General features: G+C 38.9%; 5 protein-coding genes and 1 pseudogene across 9 annotated transcripts; 5 read left to right on the plus strand and 1 right to left on the minus strand.

Annotated features, from left to right (window-relative positions):
- The first annotated feature begins 58 nt into the window (after positions 1-58).
- Positions 59-2031, plus strand: LOC104703780 (uncharacterized; annotated as a pseudogene). Its single transcript, XR_015557603.1, has 2 exons — positions 59-161; positions 290-2031. The product of XR_015557603.1 is annotated as an uncharacterized LOC104703780 (transcript).
- LOC104738558 (transcriptional adapter ADA2a) lies at positions 2022-5459 on the minus strand. The gene is made up of 14 exons (XM_010458738.3): positions 5335-5459; positions 5181-5267; positions 4912-4973; positions 4593-4774; positions 4375-4440; positions 4166-4291; positions 4015-4087; positions 3858-3918; positions 3710-3768; positions 3497-3547; positions 3152-3380; positions 2856-3066; positions 2488-2766; positions 2022-2384 (listed from the first exon to the last, which is right to left on the minus strand). Exons 2-14 carry the CDS (start codon positions 5234-5236, stop codon positions 2187-2189), a joined length of 1653 nt encoding a protein of 550 aa, XP_010457040.2. The 5' UTR covers positions 5237-5267; positions 5335-5459; the 3' UTR covers positions 2022-2186.
- Positions 5360-7544, plus strand: LOC104738609 (uncharacterized). The gene is made up of 8 exons (XM_010458806.3): positions 5360-5488; positions 5671-5802; positions 5899-5955; positions 6059-6151; positions 6338-6416; positions 6512-6636; positions 6919-7062; positions 7172-7544. The coding sequence occupies exons 2-8, from the start codon at positions 5677-5679 to the stop codon at positions 7409-7411; spliced, it is 864 nt and encodes a 287-aa protein (XP_010457108.1). The 5' UTR covers positions 5360-5488; positions 5671-5676; the 3' UTR covers positions 7412-7544.
- Positions 7545-8548: 1004 nt separating this feature from the next.
- LOC104738697 (uncharacterized) lies at positions 8549-10641 on the plus strand. Of its 2 annotated transcripts, XM_010458916.3 has the most exons (5): positions 8549-8749; positions 8864-8920; positions 9081-9145; positions 10007-10199; positions 10290-10641. In XM_010458916.3, exons 3-5 carry the CDS (start codon positions 9092-9094, stop codon positions 10418-10420), a joined length of 378 nt encoding a protein of 125 aa, XP_010457218.1. In that variant the 5' UTR covers positions 8549-8749; positions 8864-8920; positions 9081-9091; the 3' UTR covers positions 10421-10641. The 2 variants fall into 2 exon arrangements, with proteins under 2 accessions (XP_010457218.1, XP_019100566.1); XM_019245021.2 differs by lacking the exons at positions 8549-8749; positions 8864-8920 and having other exon boundaries at positions 9029-9145.
- Positions 10642-11601: 960 nt separating this feature from the next.
- Positions 11602-16543, plus strand: LOC104738786 (heat shock protein 90-6, mitochondrial). Its single transcript, XM_010459025.3, has 20 exons — positions 11602-11867; positions 12068-12265; positions 12349-12422; positions 12531-12656; positions 12776-12869; positions 12957-13040; positions 13140-13283; positions 13385-13498; positions 13617-13676; positions 13814-13888; positions 13970-14074; positions 14206-14346; positions 14444-14536; positions 14644-14721; positions 14834-15088; positions 15191-15293; positions 15389-15563; positions 15643-15748; positions 15845-15934; positions 16024-16543. The coding sequence occupies exons 1-20, from the start codon at positions 11604-11606 to the stop codon at positions 16198-16200; spliced, it is 2556 nt and encodes an 851-aa protein (XP_010457327.2). The 5' UTR covers positions 11602-11603; the 3' UTR covers positions 16201-16543.
- Positions 16544-16667: 124 nt separating this feature from the next.
- LOC104738868 (protein OBERON 1) lies at positions 16668-19454 on the plus strand. 3 transcript variants are annotated; one of them, XM_010459114.3, is made up of 3 exons: positions 16668-16804; positions 17585-18693; positions 18775-19454. In XM_010459114.3, exons 2-3 carry the CDS (start codon positions 17604-17606, stop codon positions 19377-19379), a joined length of 1695 nt encoding a protein of 564 aa, XP_010457416.1. In that variant the 5' UTR covers positions 16668-16804; positions 17585-17603; the 3' UTR covers positions 19380-19454. The 3 variants fall into 3 exon arrangements, with proteins under 3 accessions (XP_010457416.1, XP_010457481.1, XP_087307089.1); XM_010459179.3 differs by having other exon boundaries at positions 16674-16955; XM_087450963.1 differs by having other exon boundaries at positions 16773-17040.
- Positions 19455-19669: the final 215 nt, after the last annotated feature.

Genomic DNA, 19669 nt, shown 5'->3' on the forward strand with positions numbered 1-19669 from the left:
TCCTTAATTATTGAAGCAAAACTTGATCTGCATTAAAACCCTAATCACTATATATATATCATTAACTTCTTCAGCTCTCCGTTTCGTATTTCTCTCTCTTTTAAGTTTCAAGAATAATAATTTGCTCAGTGTTGTGTTCACAAGCCGAGTCGCTCTAAACGGTATGCTTAATTCTACGTTTCTTCTTTGTTCTTTTTCCTTAGCTTTTATGGTTTAACGCAAACGTTTTAGGGTTTTCCTTCAATGATTGTTCCCTAATTTTTTCTAGTTTATCTATTCGATTTAACAGTGTTAATAAGCGATGAAGAAGAAAACCATTGTGATTGACGATGTTGATGTATCAAACTCAGTTATGGATGATGATGGATGTAGAAGGTTTATGATGAATGCAATCAGCGAGCATACTTGTGCAATGTCTGAAAGAATCGATCAATTATCTGTCTTGACGAAGATGATAATGATGATGATGATGTTATGGTTGATACGGACTACGGTGTGGTCTTGGATCATATTAGAAGAGGTGACAACAGTTTCATCCCTCGCTTTGAAGTTGACAATGGAGGATCTGACAGTCGTAAATTCAAGATCTCTACTTGTGATTCAAAGCTTGTGAATGAGAATCGAATGGAGAATAGAGTTTATCAACAGGGAAAGAGGAAGAAGGGTGCTGTTGGGTTTAAGGCTGGAAGAGTTAATGTCCGAGAAAACATTCAACGAGACAACAGACTTGCTGAACGGAGAAAACGAAGGATCGCAGATTTAGAAGCTGCAAAGACTTCAGAAGCTGTTCCGTTACTCAAAACCCAACAGCGAGACAACAAAGTTAGGAAAACTTCAGAGTCAACTGCTGTTCCGTTAGTTAGAACTCAAGAAGACACTAGTCAAAGACGCAACACAGTTTCTGAAGGGAGAAAGAGGAAAGCTGACGAGTTAAAAAGCAGAGCTGTTCCGTTGGTTAGAACTAAAGAAGCCATTCAACTAGACAACAGAGTTCCTGAACGGATAACGGGGAAGCTTTCTGAAACTAAGGCTGCAGAGACTGCAAGGGTTGTTCATCATGTGGAGCGAGTAAATAGAGTTACAGAGCTTAAGGATGTAGATGAGACTTCAAGGAGTAAAGGAGATTTTGTAGAGAGAAGGAAGAAGAATGAGGAGAAGGGTGCAGCTGTTGTGGATAAGGATTACATGAACTATCTCACATGGCTTGTAGATGCAATTAGAGATACGATAACTAAGCGAATGGCGAATCTTCAGAAGGATCCGTCTGATTTGGATACTCTTAACGAATCTACAATTGTCCCTGAGACGGATCCACCACTAGTAAAAGTGAAGATTGAGCAAGATCTTGAGTCTTGGTCTGATGGTTCTGATATAATTGCGATTGATGATAAGCCGTTTTTGGATGGAGATGGCACACCGTTTGTGGCGTCCAAGAAAGTGGTTGATCTTGATGAAGTAAGTAAAGATGATGATAGTGGTAGTTGTTGGTTTAGAAAGGAGCTAATGGATGTTCTCGAAAAACCATATGATGGAGGAGAGTTGAAGCAGCTCCATCGTCACGCATCAATTCATAGGAAAATGACCCGATGCAGAGAACTACGAAAGGGACGAGAAACAGATTATGAGACTGACGAATTGGGACAATCTTATCTAGAAAGTTTCCCTGATTTCGAGAAAGAATACAAACTTGTGGATGGTGTTGATAAGGAAAGAGGTTTGAAGTTGCTACGTGGGTTTTTCTTCTACTTGAAATATGTTTCACATGATGGTGTTTTCAAGCCTTGGGAGAAGAATCAATGGTGGCAACCGTAGTAAAGCTTTTCTTATGATTAGCAGCTTGATATAGAGTAACTTTTGGTTCTCGCTGTTGTTAAATGACTTTCTGATTCAGAGTAGTTTCTTGTCAGCAAAGAATCTAGTTTTCTTGAACAGGCTTTTCCTGAAACATGTACTAACCCAAGAGAGGGCATTGGCTTTAAACATTGTATCAAAAGCTTTTCTTGTATGTATGAAAAAAAAACTAGAAAACAAGATCTGGATTCAAGGAGATAACAATCAGACATTGTCAAGCTGTCAAAACTAATATAGAACAAGATGTGGAACCAAAATCAGCATCACCTTCCTTTATATGTACATGGCTAATATATGTTTGAGAATTACATGTTAGGGACCATGAAGCTAATGAGTCATGTTGACTCGCCACCTATTCCCTTCTGAATCAGCATATCATATACTCTGTCTACTTTACTCGGCTCTACTTTAAAGAAGCTATAAGCATCAGACTTTTTCTTTATCTGCCCCTTCTTTATCTCGCTTGTTAAGATTTCTAGCATTTTCAAATAGTGTACAGGCAGTATTCTGGTCTCCTTGCACATCTTTTTTTCCTGCACACAGCTTCAATCTCTCAAATCATGGGAATAATGTCAAGAAATCAACAAAAACACAAATAAGATGAGAAACACCAAGTTTGAAAATTATTGTTCTTACGATCTCAGAGAGCAAGTCAGCCCCAAGGAGACCATCAACATCCCAATTGTCCAAACCGCTATATATTATTGGAGGCGTGATCTTTGACAACGAGTCAGAACCAAAGGGCTGCAAATTTCTGGGTAACCCTCTTGGACTTTTTAGTGTTTTGCCGGCTATACTGCCTGGTGCACCGTGGTTTAGTCGCAGCAGCAAACTTTCTTCAGCTTCCTTCTTTCTCTTCTCTTCTATAAATCTCTTTGCTTCTGAAGCTGTCTTGCAGCCGGCAGTTCTAGCTTCCTACAACAGAACCAAAAGATCAACTTAATGTCCCACCTAATTGACTTGGTAATTAGTTCTCAAGTTTGGTAAAATTATAAGCATCAAACCTGAAGATCCTGGATTCTTCTGAGAATTTGGTGCTCCTCAATGACTTCCTTAATCAGTTCCTTGTGCTCTTCTTTGGAGTGGAACCGCGCAAAGACTTTACAGCTTTTATATATTTTTTTCTCCTCTGCTGAAAGGCCCATCTCATATTGATCAGGGTGCAACAAGTTTCTTTCCAGAACGAATTCCTTCCTCCGCTTCCTCTCATCAAGCCTGCCAACAAAGAACAATCTTGGCTGTAGCATTGTCTTACGACAAAAATTCGGATTAACAATGTATGTTCCTGTAACAAGTGTACCTTTTCGAGTAAATATGAAGAACCTGCAACTTCTGTTCACGCTCAGCATCCGTGTCAGAATCCTTAAATTCCATGTCAGCGAGCAGTTGCTCAGCATCGTTGTCATGTTCGATCTCAAATTCTTCCCTCTTTAGATTGTAGCCATATAACTCTGTTACTAATGGAACTTTCTCTCCAGGAAGCCTCAGTTTCTTCTCCCCCACACTCCTATCAGATTGTTGTTTTGCAGCTGAGACACAAGGGCCAATAACTACTTTTAGTTTCTACATTTCTGTTTTAAGTACATTTAGTATTTGTTCCCTTCAACTATCACTTTGCATACAACTTGTTCCAATATATACATACCTTCCAACTTAGTGATGTCCTTAGCCTGTGGTACATTGACTTTCTTTTTGACTGTCCAAAAAAAGCATTACTTTACATTTGGAACCAAGGACAAGATAATATATGAGGTCCAATTACGAAAGACGGATGATTGCTTCTTAACCACAAATCTAAGAGCCAAAAACAACTAGAATTTTCTATAGATAAAAGTATTTCATGAGAAGTGTCACATACCTCCAGCTAAGGCAGTCAAAGGTTGATCTATTGCATCTTCCTTCCCTGAAGCTTTGTGTCTGCCCATTGAAACAGAAAAGGATTAAAAAAAAAGAGCATTCAACATTGTCTACGTAGATATATCATTGTTAAAAACATCAGTATATACTTGATTTCAGCTAACATAGGTAACTCTTCTTTCGGAGATAGCCTCGCAAGTGCAGGTATTTCTGTGAAAAACAGAAAATGAGCTCAGTTTCCTCCTTAGGTCAATATAATAGTTCAAAATCAGAAAAGCAACCTCCACTAATATATTCAAAGCTGACCTGTTTTTACATCATGCTCTTTACTCATAGCAAGAAGCTCCTCTTTGCCCTTTCCAATTGTATGGGACAAGTCCTACAAAGTGAGGAGTTTGAGTAAATAAAAGAGCTAGGGTCAACTATCTAAAGATCACTAGTTTTCATCAGTGTTTACCGGAAGTGGAAAGAACGGTGATTGCATGTATGCTGAATTGAAGTGATCCCTACACTCTATCTTAGTCTTACTGCCAACATGGTCTGCAACTTCTTTCCAATTCCCAAACCCGTAGGTCGCAATGGCCTAATACAATAGATATACTTCCAAATAGTCAGCTAAAACCCTCTATCCAAACAAAATGAGATTAGAAACAATTTAACGATTACCTCAAGAAGGAGTATCTCTTCATCGGCATTCCAATCAGAAGTAACAAGCGGAAAAGATAAATTGTCCTGTCACAGAGAAGGGTAGATTCCTCACAAACAGAAACACAACCATACAACATTTTCTTTGTTTAAAACACAATAACTATCCAGTTACTCTTATTCATCTGAAAGAGCGTTCGGTTGAAATTCAAAAGTAGTGCTCGAAGTTGGAAACTAACCATAACCCGATATGGATGACTGTTCTTGTGGCGACTAAGCTCAACGCCGACAGAAAAGCATTCCACACAAAGGTCAAAGTCCATACAAACAGCACATTTGAAACGAACCAAACCAGACAGATCTTTATCGCAATAGTTACAACAGTAAAGGCCAGCTTTCCTCTCATTCCCAGCTTCACCTCCTACATTTTGTATATGGGAATGACTATAAACGTCAAGCACTTATTGAAATATCCAAAAATGTGACAACTTTTGGAAAAACGGAGCTTCATAATACATCAATGCATCACATCTAATTGCTCAGTAAATGGAAACATACCGGTGGGAACTGAAGCTCCTGCATTATCGGAACCCGTGGATATCTTCTTCCTTTTCGATTTTCTGAAACATCATAAATCCACCAAATTTAGGATAAAGACAAGCGAATGAAGCAGTGTCAAAACCAAGAACCCACAAGAACCAATATAACTCCGCTTCGGAGAATCAAACACAGCAAATACAAGAGATTGAAAGTGTTTTCAATTGAGAAGAGAAAACCCTAGAAGAATTCGAGCTAAAACGGATAAAGAATGAAACTTTATTACGAACCCGGGATTCAAGTCTGCATCAGCAGCAGGACGAGATGCTAGTTTCGAACGACCCATCGGCACTACCAAGCTTCGCACTTCCTCCCGGCTGATTGAGAAACCAGAAGAGAGGTTGGAAAAAATGATAAGTCAGAAAAAGACTAAATTACCCTTACCAAGTGTCAATAATTATGTTCACGCCATCATTAAACCCTACGGCAGTTGTCAGTTTCCTTGTAGCGTCTCTTAACCTAACCAATCCAAAGTTGCTGCTACTGTCGCCGGAGAATTCCCAGGGTGTTGTGTCTTCTATTGAATTTTCTGAGGAAGGTAAAGAAGATTAATGGGTTTTGATTGTGCTGTATAAAGATGTGTACTTTTTTATTTGAGCTGTTTATTAAACCCTAGCATCAATCCGTGAACCTCGAAGTTTATAATTCCGGTAGATATATGTACTTCAGCATTTGATCTAATTGGTTTCTGAAGCTGATGTTGTGTTGATCTCTATGTAGTAATCAATGGTGGGGCTTTCTATTGGGGAGCAACACTTTGTTAAAGGTGGGATTGCTCAAGATCTTCGAACTGATGGTCGCAAAAGATTGACTTACCGACCTATCTATGTTGAAACTGGTGTGATTCCGCAGGTAACTGTAAATCTCAGAGAGCTCCTCCGCTTCTCAATTTTGCTTCCTAGTTGTTTTACACAGTTATGCTTCTTCTCTTGTTTTTGTTGGCTCTAGGCTAATGGTTCAGCGAGAGTTAAGATTGGTGGAACCGATGTGATTGCTAGTGTAAAGGTGCGTACTTCCTTTGTTCCCTACTCTCCATTGTTGCAGGGGACGTTTTACGGTTCTCTTGTAGTCTTGTAAATGTTAACCCAGTTAACTTGTGCAATTGCAGGCTGAAATTGGGAGGCCAAGTTCGCTCCAACCTGATAAAGGAAAGGTTGCAGTTTTCATTGATTGCAGTCCAACAGCAGAACCGACATTTGGGGTGAGCTTTTTTCTATGATACTGCCTGGTTTTGGTTCTATCAAGCACTTGTCACATCTGTTCTCTTGGTGTTTCTCTTACTATTTGAACTGAGATTTTGGATATCAGAGCTTTTCTTTGGATTCCCCAAACTCAATGCTGCTAAGGTCTCTAAGCGGCTGATTCTTTCTGATCTATTGTTGCTTAGGGGAGAGGAGGTGAAGAATTGTCTTCTGAGCTTGCTTTGGCTCTTCAAAGATGTCTTCTGGGTGGGAAAAGTGGAGCAGGTCAGTAATCATGTTTGTGCAATGTTCTTTTTATCTGTGGTGCATTGTTACGCTTTCAGTTTGTAATGTTTATGGCACTTCATTTTTGGTAACAGGCGCTGGAATAAATTTATCTTCGCTTTTGATAAAAGAAGGAAAAGTTTGCTGGGACCTTTATATTGATGGCCTTGTCATTAGTTCAGATGGGAATCTATTGGATGCCCTGGGTGCTGCCATTAAGGTAATTCTTGTGATATGTGTTTGGTTTTCTCTCTCAACTCTTAGTCCTAGGTTTATTCCCATCAATCAAGATTAAGAGAATGGAAATGCCTCAGAATTAGGAAAAAAGAATGGGAACAGGTCTTTCATTAAAAATATCTTAAGATTAGTTCAATTGATTTGTCTTAAGTGGTTTCGTAGCTTTATGATATGTTGTAAATTGATAGTTTAATAAACCCAAAAGTCATCTTTCCTCAAGGCTGAATGCATGCTTTAATGCACTTGTTGACTAATGCTCCTGCAGGCTGCTTTAACCAACACGGCCATCCCAAAAGTCAATGTTTCAGCTGAAGTGGCAGATGATGAGCAACCAGAGATTGACATCAGCGACGAAGAGTATCTACAATTTGACACTTCCAGTGTCCCAGTCATAGTCACGTTAACAAAAGTAAATCACATCTCAGATCTCTTGATTCACATTGACCTCTATCTCCTTAAGTAAATTTCACTAGTCTTGTGCCATCCATGTTAAAATGCATATACATGGGTTTTTCCAGGTGGGAACGCATTACATAGTTGATGCAACAGCAGAAGAGGAGTCTCAGATGAGCTCAGCTGTATCGATATCTGTGAATAGGGTAGGCCACATCTGTGGGTTAACCAAACGAGGCGGGTCTGGCTTAGACCCAAGCGTCATCCTTGACATGATCTCTGTGGCCAAGCATGTGACAGAGACTCTGATGAGCAAACTTGATTCAGAGATTTCAGCTGCAGAGGCCTGCGAAGACGAATCTTGACTTTGGGTTTCATATAAGTAAAGTTTCAAGATAGAACATGTTTGCAAGGGATTAATCATATTTGTACCTGTGGAAAATCTATAATGAAGTCAGAACAGATTAGCTAATCAAAATCCTTTTTCCTCTGTTCAAATGTCCCATGCTTTGTCTTGTGTGTTAGAAAAGGTGTTATATCTTTTTGCCATAATAGTAAACGTTATATCACGTTCGTTAAAAGAAGGGAGTTCCTACTTACTTGTGAATGCATTGTGTTTCTTGGATCTCTCTATTTAAAGTGAAAAGACAAAACAAGTTACAAAAGGATTTGTGATATTTTGGGAGGAGAAAAGAGAGATGAGATGAGGTCAGCAGAAGATTGAATGGACTTGGAAAGAAGAGAAGATTGGTGGTCCATGATTGAGCTCAAAGGTCAAATGTGTGTGTGACCGGTGTTGGTCACGTGTATCTCAACTTTGGGTTTTGTAATATGACTTGGGAACAATCAACTGTTTTATGCAAAACTCCCAATTTAACCATTTGTTTCCCATCTTCATATCTTCGTTTTCACTCACTCTTTGGTTACAGCTGACAAAGTCAATTTGGTAGTCGTTTATCATCTCGATGATGTTATGATATATAGTACATAACAAAAAGAAAAAGGAGCAAAAAAAAATATGTAGAAGAGAGATTCCAAATATAAAACGAATGAAAGTGTATTTCGATGAAATCATCATATCAGTGATACAGTATTTGTTAGTACTACTAGTCATCTAACATCGGTTTCGACGTTCCATTAGAAATCCATTTTGATTGTGACTAGACTAGAAATAGAATAACGATTTAAAGGCAAAAATTGCAAAATGTATATAATAAGCTTAACTAAATAGTAGTTTGAAGAAGATGATGATTTATTTCTCTTTATTGTTAGTGTCCACTAGCTAAAATTTTGTTTCATTACTGGAAAAAAAAAAAAAAAAAAAAAGAGAGTCAAAGATAATAATATTATATGTGAGAGTTTGTTACATCATAAAACAATAGACAAATTGATATGTGAATCTGGTTTTATTTGGTAAACATAGAAAGATTAAAACTTTTGATAATCTTGTGGGTAAATTCATATATGTAAAAAAAAAAAAAGATATCTTTCCAAAAAAAGGAAAAATAGAAAAGGATTGTATACTAAAAATGGTCGTGGTACGGAAGAGACGGTGGCGCGTGGTGGCGGGAGAGGAGCGTGTGTAATAGAAGAAAAAGAGAGTAAAAGCACACTTTTACTTCGTGGACCCATTTGTCCCTCTCATCATCTCTCTCCTTCTCTCCTTGGAACCCTAGAAAAACAAAAATCACGCATTTTGCACTGTAAGTTCGCTGAATCCCGTTCTTCTCTCTCTATCTCTATCTCTATCTCCGTTGGTTTCCCGAGAAAATCAAAAGCTGGGTTTTTTTTTTTTTTTTTTTTTTTATGTCACCCAGATCAAAGAGAGCTTAAATTTCGGATCTCTCTCTCTCTCACACACAGCTGTCGCTTCGGTAGGTCTTTTCCCCCCTTTTCATTTCCTTCTTCATCAATCAGAATTGAGAAATGATTTCGGTTTTTTTCTCGAATTGATTCCCACTCTGTGTAAACAACAACTACCAAAAAAAAAAAAAAAAATGCTTTATGGTGAATTGTATTGGGACTTTTGTGCAGAGCAAACGAGGATGAGCAGAGATCATCCTCCTGAGCCTCTTGATTTCTTCATCTGGACTGTTGAGGTCTCTATCTCTCCCTCTCTTTTGTTTTCTTATTCACCTTTGTTTGTTTTAATCATCAATTCAATCCGGCTTGCTTCTTTGATTGAGCCACTTCAATTAGACCTGTTATTGCAGATTCCTTGTTATTCATTCATTCAGCCTTTTTTTTATCTGAATTCACTCAATTTTTAGCCCTTTTACTAATGAATTCAATCCACTTTGATCTGATTCTCAGGTATGTTTGCTCCTATGTTTTTTGTTTGTTGGAGATCCAGTTACTCGTTCACAACTGGGACATCTTTATTGATCCATACTTTTGTTTTTCTCTTTTTTTTTTTTACTCTTTTTGGTATTCTGGTGGTTTATTCCAAGAACAAATCTCACCTTAATCGTGTAATCCCACCTTTGATTGTTATTACATCCCTGCAATTACTGTGTTACCTCTAGCAATCGACCAAACTCAAGTCCCACTTAGTGGTCGTTTACTTTACAATGTCTTTTTTTTTTTGTCCCCCTAGTCCATTGGAGATCTGTGTTTGTTAATGATGTAAATTATACTCAGTAAGTTGTTATACCTCAGTGTCTCACTGGTGTGTGCTCATTGATGTTTGCACTTGCTGATTTGCTTTTCAATCAAAGAGAAATATCCTGGAAAGGGTGAATACTGGATGAAGATTAGCTGATGATTACCTGATATGAAAATTATTTTTTAAGTTGCTCTGCAATAGATAAAATTAGAGTTAGTCCACTCATATAGAGAAGCTGGATGTTACTTGTTGCTGATTGGTTTTGTTCGGTCAGATGCTATATATATATTCTGCTGCTCATTTGTAAAGCTGAGATTCCTGTAGATAGATGAGAATCTTTGTTCTTTTTCTTCAGGATGTCGGGTCTTGGCTCGAGGAGATAAACCTTGGGGGCTACCGCCAGATTTTCAAAGAAAATGGTGTCAATGGAGAATATCTAGAAAGCATGTCTGTGTTTACAACCGAACAGATCCTTCACTTCATAAGGAGGCATCACATGAAGTGGGGAGACTTCATCACCCTCTGTAAAGAACTCAGAAGGATTAAAGGTTCTCTTTCTCTCTCCCTCTCTTCCTCCTCTCATCTTTACTCGCTGCATGAACTTTACTAAGGAAATAACTGTGTGTTTTATTTGACAGTGGCTTGCTTGAAAGGTGAGCAAAGAGTCCGACGGCCGTGGTGGGCACCGTCTTGTCTCTCGGTAGTCTTTGTTAAGGCAGCTAAACGCAACCGACAGTCTCGTGTTGTATCTCTAAAGCTTGAATCTTGACATTAAACTTTGGCTGTTTATGTACGTACTTGTCTCTCTTCTCTTCTCTTCTCTTATTTTCCTTTTTTTTCTTTGGTTTGGGTTTGTTTGTGGCACATGCACTAGGAAGAAACAAACTCAAGCCAAAAAAGCTGTTTGGCTTGGTAAAATCTTGCAAGGGAAAACAAAATTATGCGTTTTTGTATTTTGGTGTATACAAAGCTTTGCTCTCAGAGACTTAACTGTGGCTTATGCAATATTTATGTGACAGAGTCAGATAATAGTGCGAAAGTAGTAATTTAACTATATGTAACTATATGTAATGTGGAAAACCCAAGCGATAACGAGAGTAGATTAAGAAACAAAACTTATGACATTTTGGACATGTCCCAACAAATTAACATGTTCCAATGATTTTGGACACTAAAAGTGTATATACTATATAGGCTACAAACTTATCAAGTAGACGTCGGTGGTTAACATTTTAAGAAATAGCATCAACCTTAATGTTGTTCTTGGGAACGGAACGAAATAGTATTCAAACATTCTCTTGGTCCAGATTTTCCGAGAAATGTGATGGAGACGTTGGCATTTTACTCATTACATGTCCCCCTTTGGAGATTAGCACTTTTAGTATCCTGTCTAGGACGAATGAAGAACAGATGGTATCTTTTTAGACAAGCAGTCTACCGTATATGCATAATATCGTGCATAAATGACAATATGCATATGTTTTTAAGGGTTCCTTTTCACTTTTCACTAATTGAATCGCAGATGGGCGATACGTCGATACCCTTACTAAAACGAAAGATATGTTCAAACAACTAACTACTTCATACTTCTCATCACTTCAACTTTGATTGAAGTTTTGTTGGTAATGACCATTCACCTGTTGATCTATGTCACAGCAGCTGGACTCATGACATTTTTGGTCGGATTTCAACACATTTCGTGATGCGATTTAATAGTGCTGTGATTTTGGTACATGTCTTTGTTGGTTTATCATTTGGATGCTAGTGTCTTTTCTTTCTAGTTATTTTCCAAAAAAGACACTTGTGTTTACCTCCAATTCACTTAAAATGGTTCGGCTAAATTGAATAGCTCTGAAATCAATCCGGTTAACTACTGAATTACGGTTGAACCGGAATCACTCGCAGAGATAGAGAAGATTTAGAGAGTGACGGGTAGTAATTAATTACCGAAAATGCCCTTCAAGTCCAGAAGCTTCGCCCTGTGGCCTAAAAACCCTACTAAACCCCAATTTATCTCGCAACTCATCATCAATCTCAGTGCCTTGCTACCAAAATCGAAGTCGTCCAATCCCTTTCTTCTCCTCCGGATCTCCAAGTTTGCGACTATGATTAGGCTCTCTAAGCGTTCCGTCTCTACCCTTCTACGAGCCGGTGACCGAAGCTTCCGTGTTGCCGCCGCAGCTTCCTCCATCTCCCGCTCTTCCCCATCTGCCACGGTACTCACTTCTGTTCACCTTCTTTTCTCCATCTCTAAATCGTTACCTTTTGAATTTTCGGTCTCGATTTAGTTGCTAATTTGCTTTCGTATGATCGGAGGATATGTAACCAAAAGTTGTCACGCTTAAAAATAGAAATCATCTCTAAATTACACTGTGATTGGATTACTTACAGTGTCCCTGATTTTTCCTGTTTTAAGGGCGTCAAGAGAAGTGGCACTGAATCTAGATGGTACTCATCATCCTTAACCAATGGTACTAAATCTACTGGTTCCTTGGCTCATTTGAACATGCAAACCAATTGGTTTATGGGACACCGGAATGAATCCAGTGCAGCAGCCTCAGATTCTTCCTCTCAGGCTCCTCCACCGGCTGAGAAATTCGAGTATCAAGCTGAAGTACGTCTGATCTTTGTGTCTTCTCGATTTCTTGTTTTGTGATCGATAATTGTGTGTGTCACTCATGTTTGAATAAACTGCAGGTTAGTCGCCTCATGGACCTTATTGTTAACAGCTTATACAGCAATAAGGAGGTGTTTCTTCGCGAGCTTATTAGGTAATCTTTATTTATTTATCCTTTTGTGTTTTGTATGGTCATTTGTGTTGTGGACACATAGTTGGTTTGTTGGTAATCTGTATTATTCTTTGATTTGTTGTTCAACAGCAATGCTAGCGATGCACTGGATAAGCTGCGTTATTTGAGCGTAACTGACTCCGAGATTGCTAAAGATACTCCCAATCTTGATATACGCATCTATGCAGATAAGGAGAATGGAATCATAACTCTCACGTAGGTCTTATTGTTTTCTGCTTTTATTGTGTATATTTCGTTTTGAGCAACTGCAAGTAGATAACTAATATGCTGCCAATGCTTCTTTTTTTTTTGTTTTTTTTTTTTCACTTTGTCAGTGATTCTGGTATTGGTATGACACGGCAAGAACTAGTTGACTGTCTTGGGACAATTGCACAAAGTGGAACTGCCAAATTCATGAAGGCTTTAAAGGTCTTAATTATTTCTCTTATACTCTTATTTCCCAAAACATATTCATGGAACCACTGGATCAACTAAGCGTTGTTGTGATGATTTCAGGATAGCAAGGATGCGGGTGGTGACAACAATTTAATTGGTCAATTTGGTGTTGGGTTCTATTCAGCATTTTTGGTTGCAGATCGGGTAAGTTCTTATGTTGTCTCGTCTGTAGATTACTCTTATTGGTATACACACCACCCCATCAACTCAATGGTGTAATACATATATATTTATATTTTGAAGGTAATTGTGTCAACCAAGAGCCCTAAGTCGGATAAGCAATATGTATGGGAAGGAGAAGCAAATTCAAGCAGTTTTACCATTCAGGAAGATACAGATCCACAGTCTCTCATTCCTAGAGGAACTCGTATTACTTTACATCTTAAGGTTTGTTTTGCTTTGACACTTACTTTGTAGCTCGATCCCGAGTATTAGTTCCCTCATGAGACCTAACATTCTAAATTTTCTGTACTTTTTTTTCAATACAGCAAGATGCCAAAAACTTTGCAGATCCTGAGCGGATTCAGAAGCTCGTGAAAAACTATTCTCAGTTTGTTTCATTCCCCATTTACACGTGGCAGGAAAAAGGAATTACAAAAGAGGTATGCTCATCAGGATTGGCAGATATCTGAAACTTAAATATTTGTTCTTTTGTGTCAGATACAACTAATATTGTTATCTTATTACCTGACTTTGTCTATTTGGTTCTCTCTTTTGCAGGTTGAGGTTGAAGATGATCCAACTGAGACAAAAAAAGATGACCAAGATGACCAAACTGAGGTATACGTGTTTCTTTTTGCTTGTTCTGAGAAATATCGTGATCAGCAGCAGGAAAATACCTTAATCTGCATCAGAGAATAGCTAGTTGTGTAAAAATAGTTGGCTTATAGTTGGTGACTATTTTTTTCTTGTAACAGAAAAAGAAGAAGACCAAGAAGGTTGTTGAGAGATACTGGGATTGGGAGCTTACGAATGAAACACAACCAATTTGGGTAAGGACTGCTCGATTTATTTTACGTGCACTCTAAATCAGCAGTTAGAATCGATTTAACAGTATATTTCATTTATTGCAGCTGCGAAACCCTAAGGAGGTGACAACACAAGAATACAATGAGTTTTACAGAAAAGCTTTTAATGAGTATTTGGACCCATTGGCATCTTCCCATTTCACAACAGAGGTACTTACGAGGGAAACATCTGTTGAGTTGGAGAATTCCATTAAACAACCGAATATTTATGCTTTGTAACACGATCCACAAAAATAATATAATGTTCTTAAATTCTTATATTGGCAATGCTCTTATTCTAGGGCGAGGTCGAGTTTAGGTCTATCCTTTACGTGCCACCTGTATCACCAACGGGGAAGGATGATATAGTCAATCAAAAGACAAAGAACATAAGGCTCTACGTCAAACGAGTTTTCATCTCAGATGACTTCGATGGGGAGCTGGTGAGAAAAGTTTCTTTTCGTGTGGTTCAAATTTCTTTTCAGAAACCATTGTTTTTCATTTTATATTAATATCAACTTTTGCGGTGTTTGTGAACAGTTTCCTCGGTACTTGAGCTTTGTTAAAGGTGTTGTGGACTCGCATGATCTCCCACTTAATGTGTCCCGTGAAATTCTTCAAGAAAGTCGCATTGTAAGTGCTAATATCTAATTCTTATGCAAAGCTTTTATCCGATATGTGCTGTTTTTGTATAAGTGCAGTGCTATCTTACGCTTACGATTTTGTATTGTGTCTTCAAGGTGCGGATAATGAAGAAACGCCTAATGAGGAAAGCTTTTGATATGATTTTGGGCATATCCTTAAGTGAAAACAGAGGAGTATGCTTCAGTACTCCTGTTCCCCTTTGCTTACAGTTTATCTTATTTATTCCTTTTGGAAATCACTACTACGTTCTGGTGATGATTTTCCTGACAATATTTTTACTTGCAGGACTATGAGAATTTTTGGGATAATTTTGGCAAACATTTAAAACTGGGGTGCATAGAGGACCGTGAAAACCACAAGCGCATAGCTCCACTGCTTCGATTTTTCTCCTCCCAGAGTGAGAATGACATGATCAGCTTGGATGAGTATGTTGAGAACATGAAACCTGAACAGAAAGCCATATATTACATTGCTTCCGACAGCATTACAAGTGCGAAGAATGCACCTTTTCTCGAGAAGATCCTTGAGAAGGGACTTGAGGTATGTGTTCTTCTGAATGGGGTCACGTTTTGTTCGTTGTTGCAAATATTCCTATTAGCTCAGAGGTGATTGACATACTTTTCTTTTGTCTTGTGAACGTAGGTACTATACTTGGTAGAACCTATTGATGAAGTTGCCGTACAGAGCTTAAAAGCTTATAAGGACAAAGATTTTGTAGATATCAGCAAGGAAGACTTGGATCTAGGCAAGTGTTTGATGCAATTCCCTTTAATTTAACAGGTCAGGTAATCTCACTTTATTGTATAATAACAAATTCTGGCTATGATCTTGTGCTGACAGGAGACAAGAACGAGGAGAAAGAGGCGGCCGTGAAAAAGGAGTTTGGGCAGACTTGTGATTGGATAAAGAAACGATTGGGTGATAAGGTTGCCAATGTTCAAATATCCAGCCGTCTTAGTTCTTCCCCCTGTGTTCTGGTATCTGGTAAATTTGGATGGTCAGCCAATATGGAGAGGTAAGATCTAAACCACTTTGACTTGCTTTCTCCCTTATTTTCTCCTGGTGAAATAACACAGAATACTTTATCTCGACAGGCTAATGAAGGCACAATCAGCTGGTGACACAACAAGCCTCGAGTTCATGAAAGGGAGAAGAGTTTTTGAGATCAATCCCGACCACTCGATTATCAAGAACATAAATGTGAAGTCACCCGTCATAATCACTTGGGGCTAGCTATCATTATAAATCTAATAGCCGCTTTTTAGTGTTGACTTGGTTTTATGTTTCACTGCGCAGGCTGCTTACAAGAGTAACCCAAATGATGAAGATGCAATGAGAGCCATAGATCTTATGTATGATGCAGCACTAGTTTCTAGTGGGTTCACGGTGAGTACTACACTAACTCTCTTTCTTTTGTTAGTCTTTAAAAATGAAATGGGTAAAGATTGGTGGTTGTGGTTTCTTAATATGTACAGCCGGAGAATCCAGCAGAGCTCGGTGGGAAGATATATGAGATGATGGGTATAGCTCTTTCCGCGAAATGGTCAAGCCCTGAGGTGCAGCCACAGCAACAGGAGATGGCACATTCTCACAGTGAAGATACTTTTGAAGCTGAAGTGGTTGAACCTGTTGAAGTGGATGGGAAGAAATGAACAGAAGCCTAACGTTTATGTCCCCCGCTATGATTCTCATCATAATTCTTCTTTTTATTAGAAGTAGCAGCAGAAGTAGAATCCTAAAAGAGTCTAAATTGAGCAAACAAAAGGCAATATGAGCCAATGATAATCTCTGTTTGTTGTTTTAAGAGATTGAGAATGTTGAGCTTATTTTTTGTTTAGTTTACGTTGATCCTGGTCGGTATAATTTAATAAACCGTTAACCTCCTAAGTTGGGAGTGTGTTTTTAGAAAAAAATATATTTTTCGATTTCTGTCTAAAACAATTGGGACATTTGGTAATCGTAATTTAAAATATAGGGGCGTTGTTTGCGTATGAATTGAATTGGTTTTAAGACTTTGTTTGGACACAAACCGTTGAACACGTTTCTAAAGTCAACACAAGTAGAAGGTTACCGGTTGGCCAGGTTAACCGTTAGACATAAAGAACTGCCAGCTGTATGTTTTTTTGTTTTGTTTTTCCTGATAGAAAGAAAAAAACAAAGTTTCTCTAATTAATGTTTTACCTTTCCCTTTGGGTTTCTCACGGTGTCTTTTAGTTCGTCCTCTGCGTCTCATAACGTCTCCCAGTCGTCTCTCCGGTGAGTCCTTATGTTTCCGGTCCAGTTTCCGGCGGTCTTTCTCCATTCATCTTCTTCTGTTCGGTGCTTTCTTTTGTAGTTGTCTGAGGAGTATATTTGAATGTTTTGGTTGTTGAAAGTTCGAGGCTGGTCCTAAGATTTCGGTGATAGAGTGAGTCGATAACTTTTTCGAGATCAAGTTGGATTGCGTATTTCTGAGGGTTTAATTTAGCGATGACCGTGTTATTTTGTGCTGGGTACTTGCAAGATTCTCTGTGTGTTTGACTTTTCTAGCGTTCAATCTACGAACCAAATAGATTCGAGCAACTTCGGTTGGTCTAGCGCCTGCTGCTTGGTGTTACTCTCTCCTGTGTTTTGTGTTTTTTGAGCTTTCATTAGTGATTGATCTCAGCTCAATTTGAACCTAGGATGTAATTTTTTGTTTGTCTGTCGGTGGATTTCTAGGGATTTGGCAAAATGATTAGGGCTTTCCTGTATTAGAACTCATAACTTTTATTTGATAAAACAATAAAAGGCATTCAACTTTGATTGTGTTAGCTTTTGTTAGTTAGCCGCAATTGCATTCTGAATTGTTTTCTGACTTAAAACTTATGAGTAGGCATGCCATATTTAATCGTTTTAAAGTCATATATGCATCATCTTAGATTGTCTGGTTCCACATTTACCTGTTCGTTCTTCTTGTAGTGAATTGTGTCATGTGTGTTTGAAAAGTTTTTCTTCCTTTACTTTTCGTTTTGTTCTCAGTATCTTGCGATGAATCTAACATCAACGTGATTTCAGTGTCTGCAGCGCTAAATTGATGGGCACATCATCTGGATCCAATCTTCCACACCAAATGCTACCACCACGTCAGCAACTACAAACTTCTCTCTCACTTGTGTCTTCGGATCCCCACTTGTCACGATCTAATTCCGCCATTGTGCGTGAATCCCCAGCTGAAAGTGCTAGCTCTCAAGAGACTTGGCCAACCTCTAAATCTATTATGGGAAACAAGACAGAGAGCGGTAAGTCAGGCCCTGACTCTCATGACCAACTTGTGATCCGCCACGTTTCCATTGCCGATAAGGTATCACTACGGGACATAGCTAGAGAGAGAGTGGACGCAGTCGCTGAGAGAATGCACCGGTTACCAGAAGAGTATCTCGAGGAGTTAAAGAACGGCCTCAAGGCTATCCTTGAGGGTAATGGTTCGCAGCCTATAGATGAGTTTATGTTTCTGCAGAAGTTTGTCCAGACGAGATCTGATTTAACTTCAAAGACACTTGTCAGGGCTCACCGAGTGCAGCTTGAAATCCTTGTGGTTATTAACACTGGAATCCAAGCATTCTTGCATCCAAACATCAATCTCTCTCAAACATATCTCATCGAGATCTTTGTGTACAAGAGATGCAGAAACATAGCATGCCAAAACGAACTCCCGGCTGATGGTTGTCCCTGCGAGATTTGCGCTAATAGGAAAGGCTTCTGCAACCTGTGCATGTGTGTGATCTGTAACAAGTTTGACTTTTCGGTTAACACATGCCGCTGGATTGGCTGCGACGTGTGTTCTCATTGGACTCATACGGATTGTGCAATTAGGGATGGAGAGATTTCCATGGGAGTTTCTGCCAAGAGTGTATCCGGGATGGGAGAAATGCTGTTCAAGTGTCGAGCGTGCAACCATACTTCTGAATTACTGGGCTGGGTTAAAGATGTGTTTCAGCACTGTGCACCTAACTGGGATAGGGAGTCTTTGATGAAGGAACTTGACTTCGTGAGTAGGATTTTCCGTGGAAGCGAAGATACAAGAGGCCGGAAGTTATTCTGGAAGTGTGAGGAACTTATTGACAAGATTAAAAGTGGACTGGCTGAAGCAACAGCTGCCAAGTTGATACTTGTGTTTTTCCAAGGTAAACCAGCTCGCTAGTATTTGAATATAATATAGTAAGGGTTACTCATTTTAGTCTTAACCGTCTTTTTTGTGTGTGAAGAAATTGAATTGGACTCTCCAAAGAGCCTTGAAAGCGGAGAAGGTGGGGGAACCATAGCACCTCAAGATGCATGCAACAGAATTGCTGAAGTAGTAAAGGAAACACTGAGGAAAATGGAAATAGTGGGTGAGGAAAAGATGAGGATGTACAAGAAAGCGCGAATGGGGCTTGAGGAATGCGAGAGAGAAGTGGAAGAGAAAGCAAAGCAAGTGGCGGAACTGAAGATAGAGAGGCAGAAGAAGAAACAACAGATAGAAGAGGTGGAGAGGATAGTGAGGCTGAAGCAAGCTGAGGCAGAGATGTTTCAGTTGAAGGCTAACGAAGCTAAAGTGGAAGCAGAGAGGTTAGAGAGGATTGTGAAAGCGAAAAAGGAGAAAACTGAAGAGGAATACGCGAGTAACTACCTGAAACTGAGGCTGAGCGAGGCAGAGGCAGAGAAAGAGTATCTGTTTGAAAAGATAAAAGAGCAGGAAAATGGTGGTGAGGCGTCACAAGCAGTGATGTACTCAACGATCAGAGAAATGCTTCATGGATACAATGCATCATCGTCGCCAAGAGTAGATCCAAGATCAAACCAACGAAATCCTTTCAGATCCAATCCTTAGTAAAATGTTTTGTATTGTCTCTCTTTGTTTGTATCCAAAAATCTTCGAATCAATTAAGGTTTGTGTGTGAAGAAAGCATTGTGGTCGCTGTATTCAAAATTTTGCACAGGATTGTTGCTGTGTTGGGTCCAAAAAATCTCATACAAGCGCTTAATCACACAAAGTGTTGTTGCCAAAATCTCATTACTACTCAATTTTAGAAAATTAGAGATTTTCGCAATTGGAACTTAAATATCGTCATCGTCACCGTCACCGACTTTTAAAAAGTACGTTTTGCACGAATAGATATC

The sequence above is a fragment of the Camelina sativa genome, chromosome 1, assembly GCF_030686135.1.
Source record: "Camelina sativa cultivar CO46 ecotype springtype chromosome 1, ASM3068613v1".
NCBI classification, from domain to species: domain Eukaryota; kingdom Viridiplantae; phylum Streptophyta; class Magnoliopsida; order Brassicales; family Brassicaceae; genus Camelina; species Camelina sativa.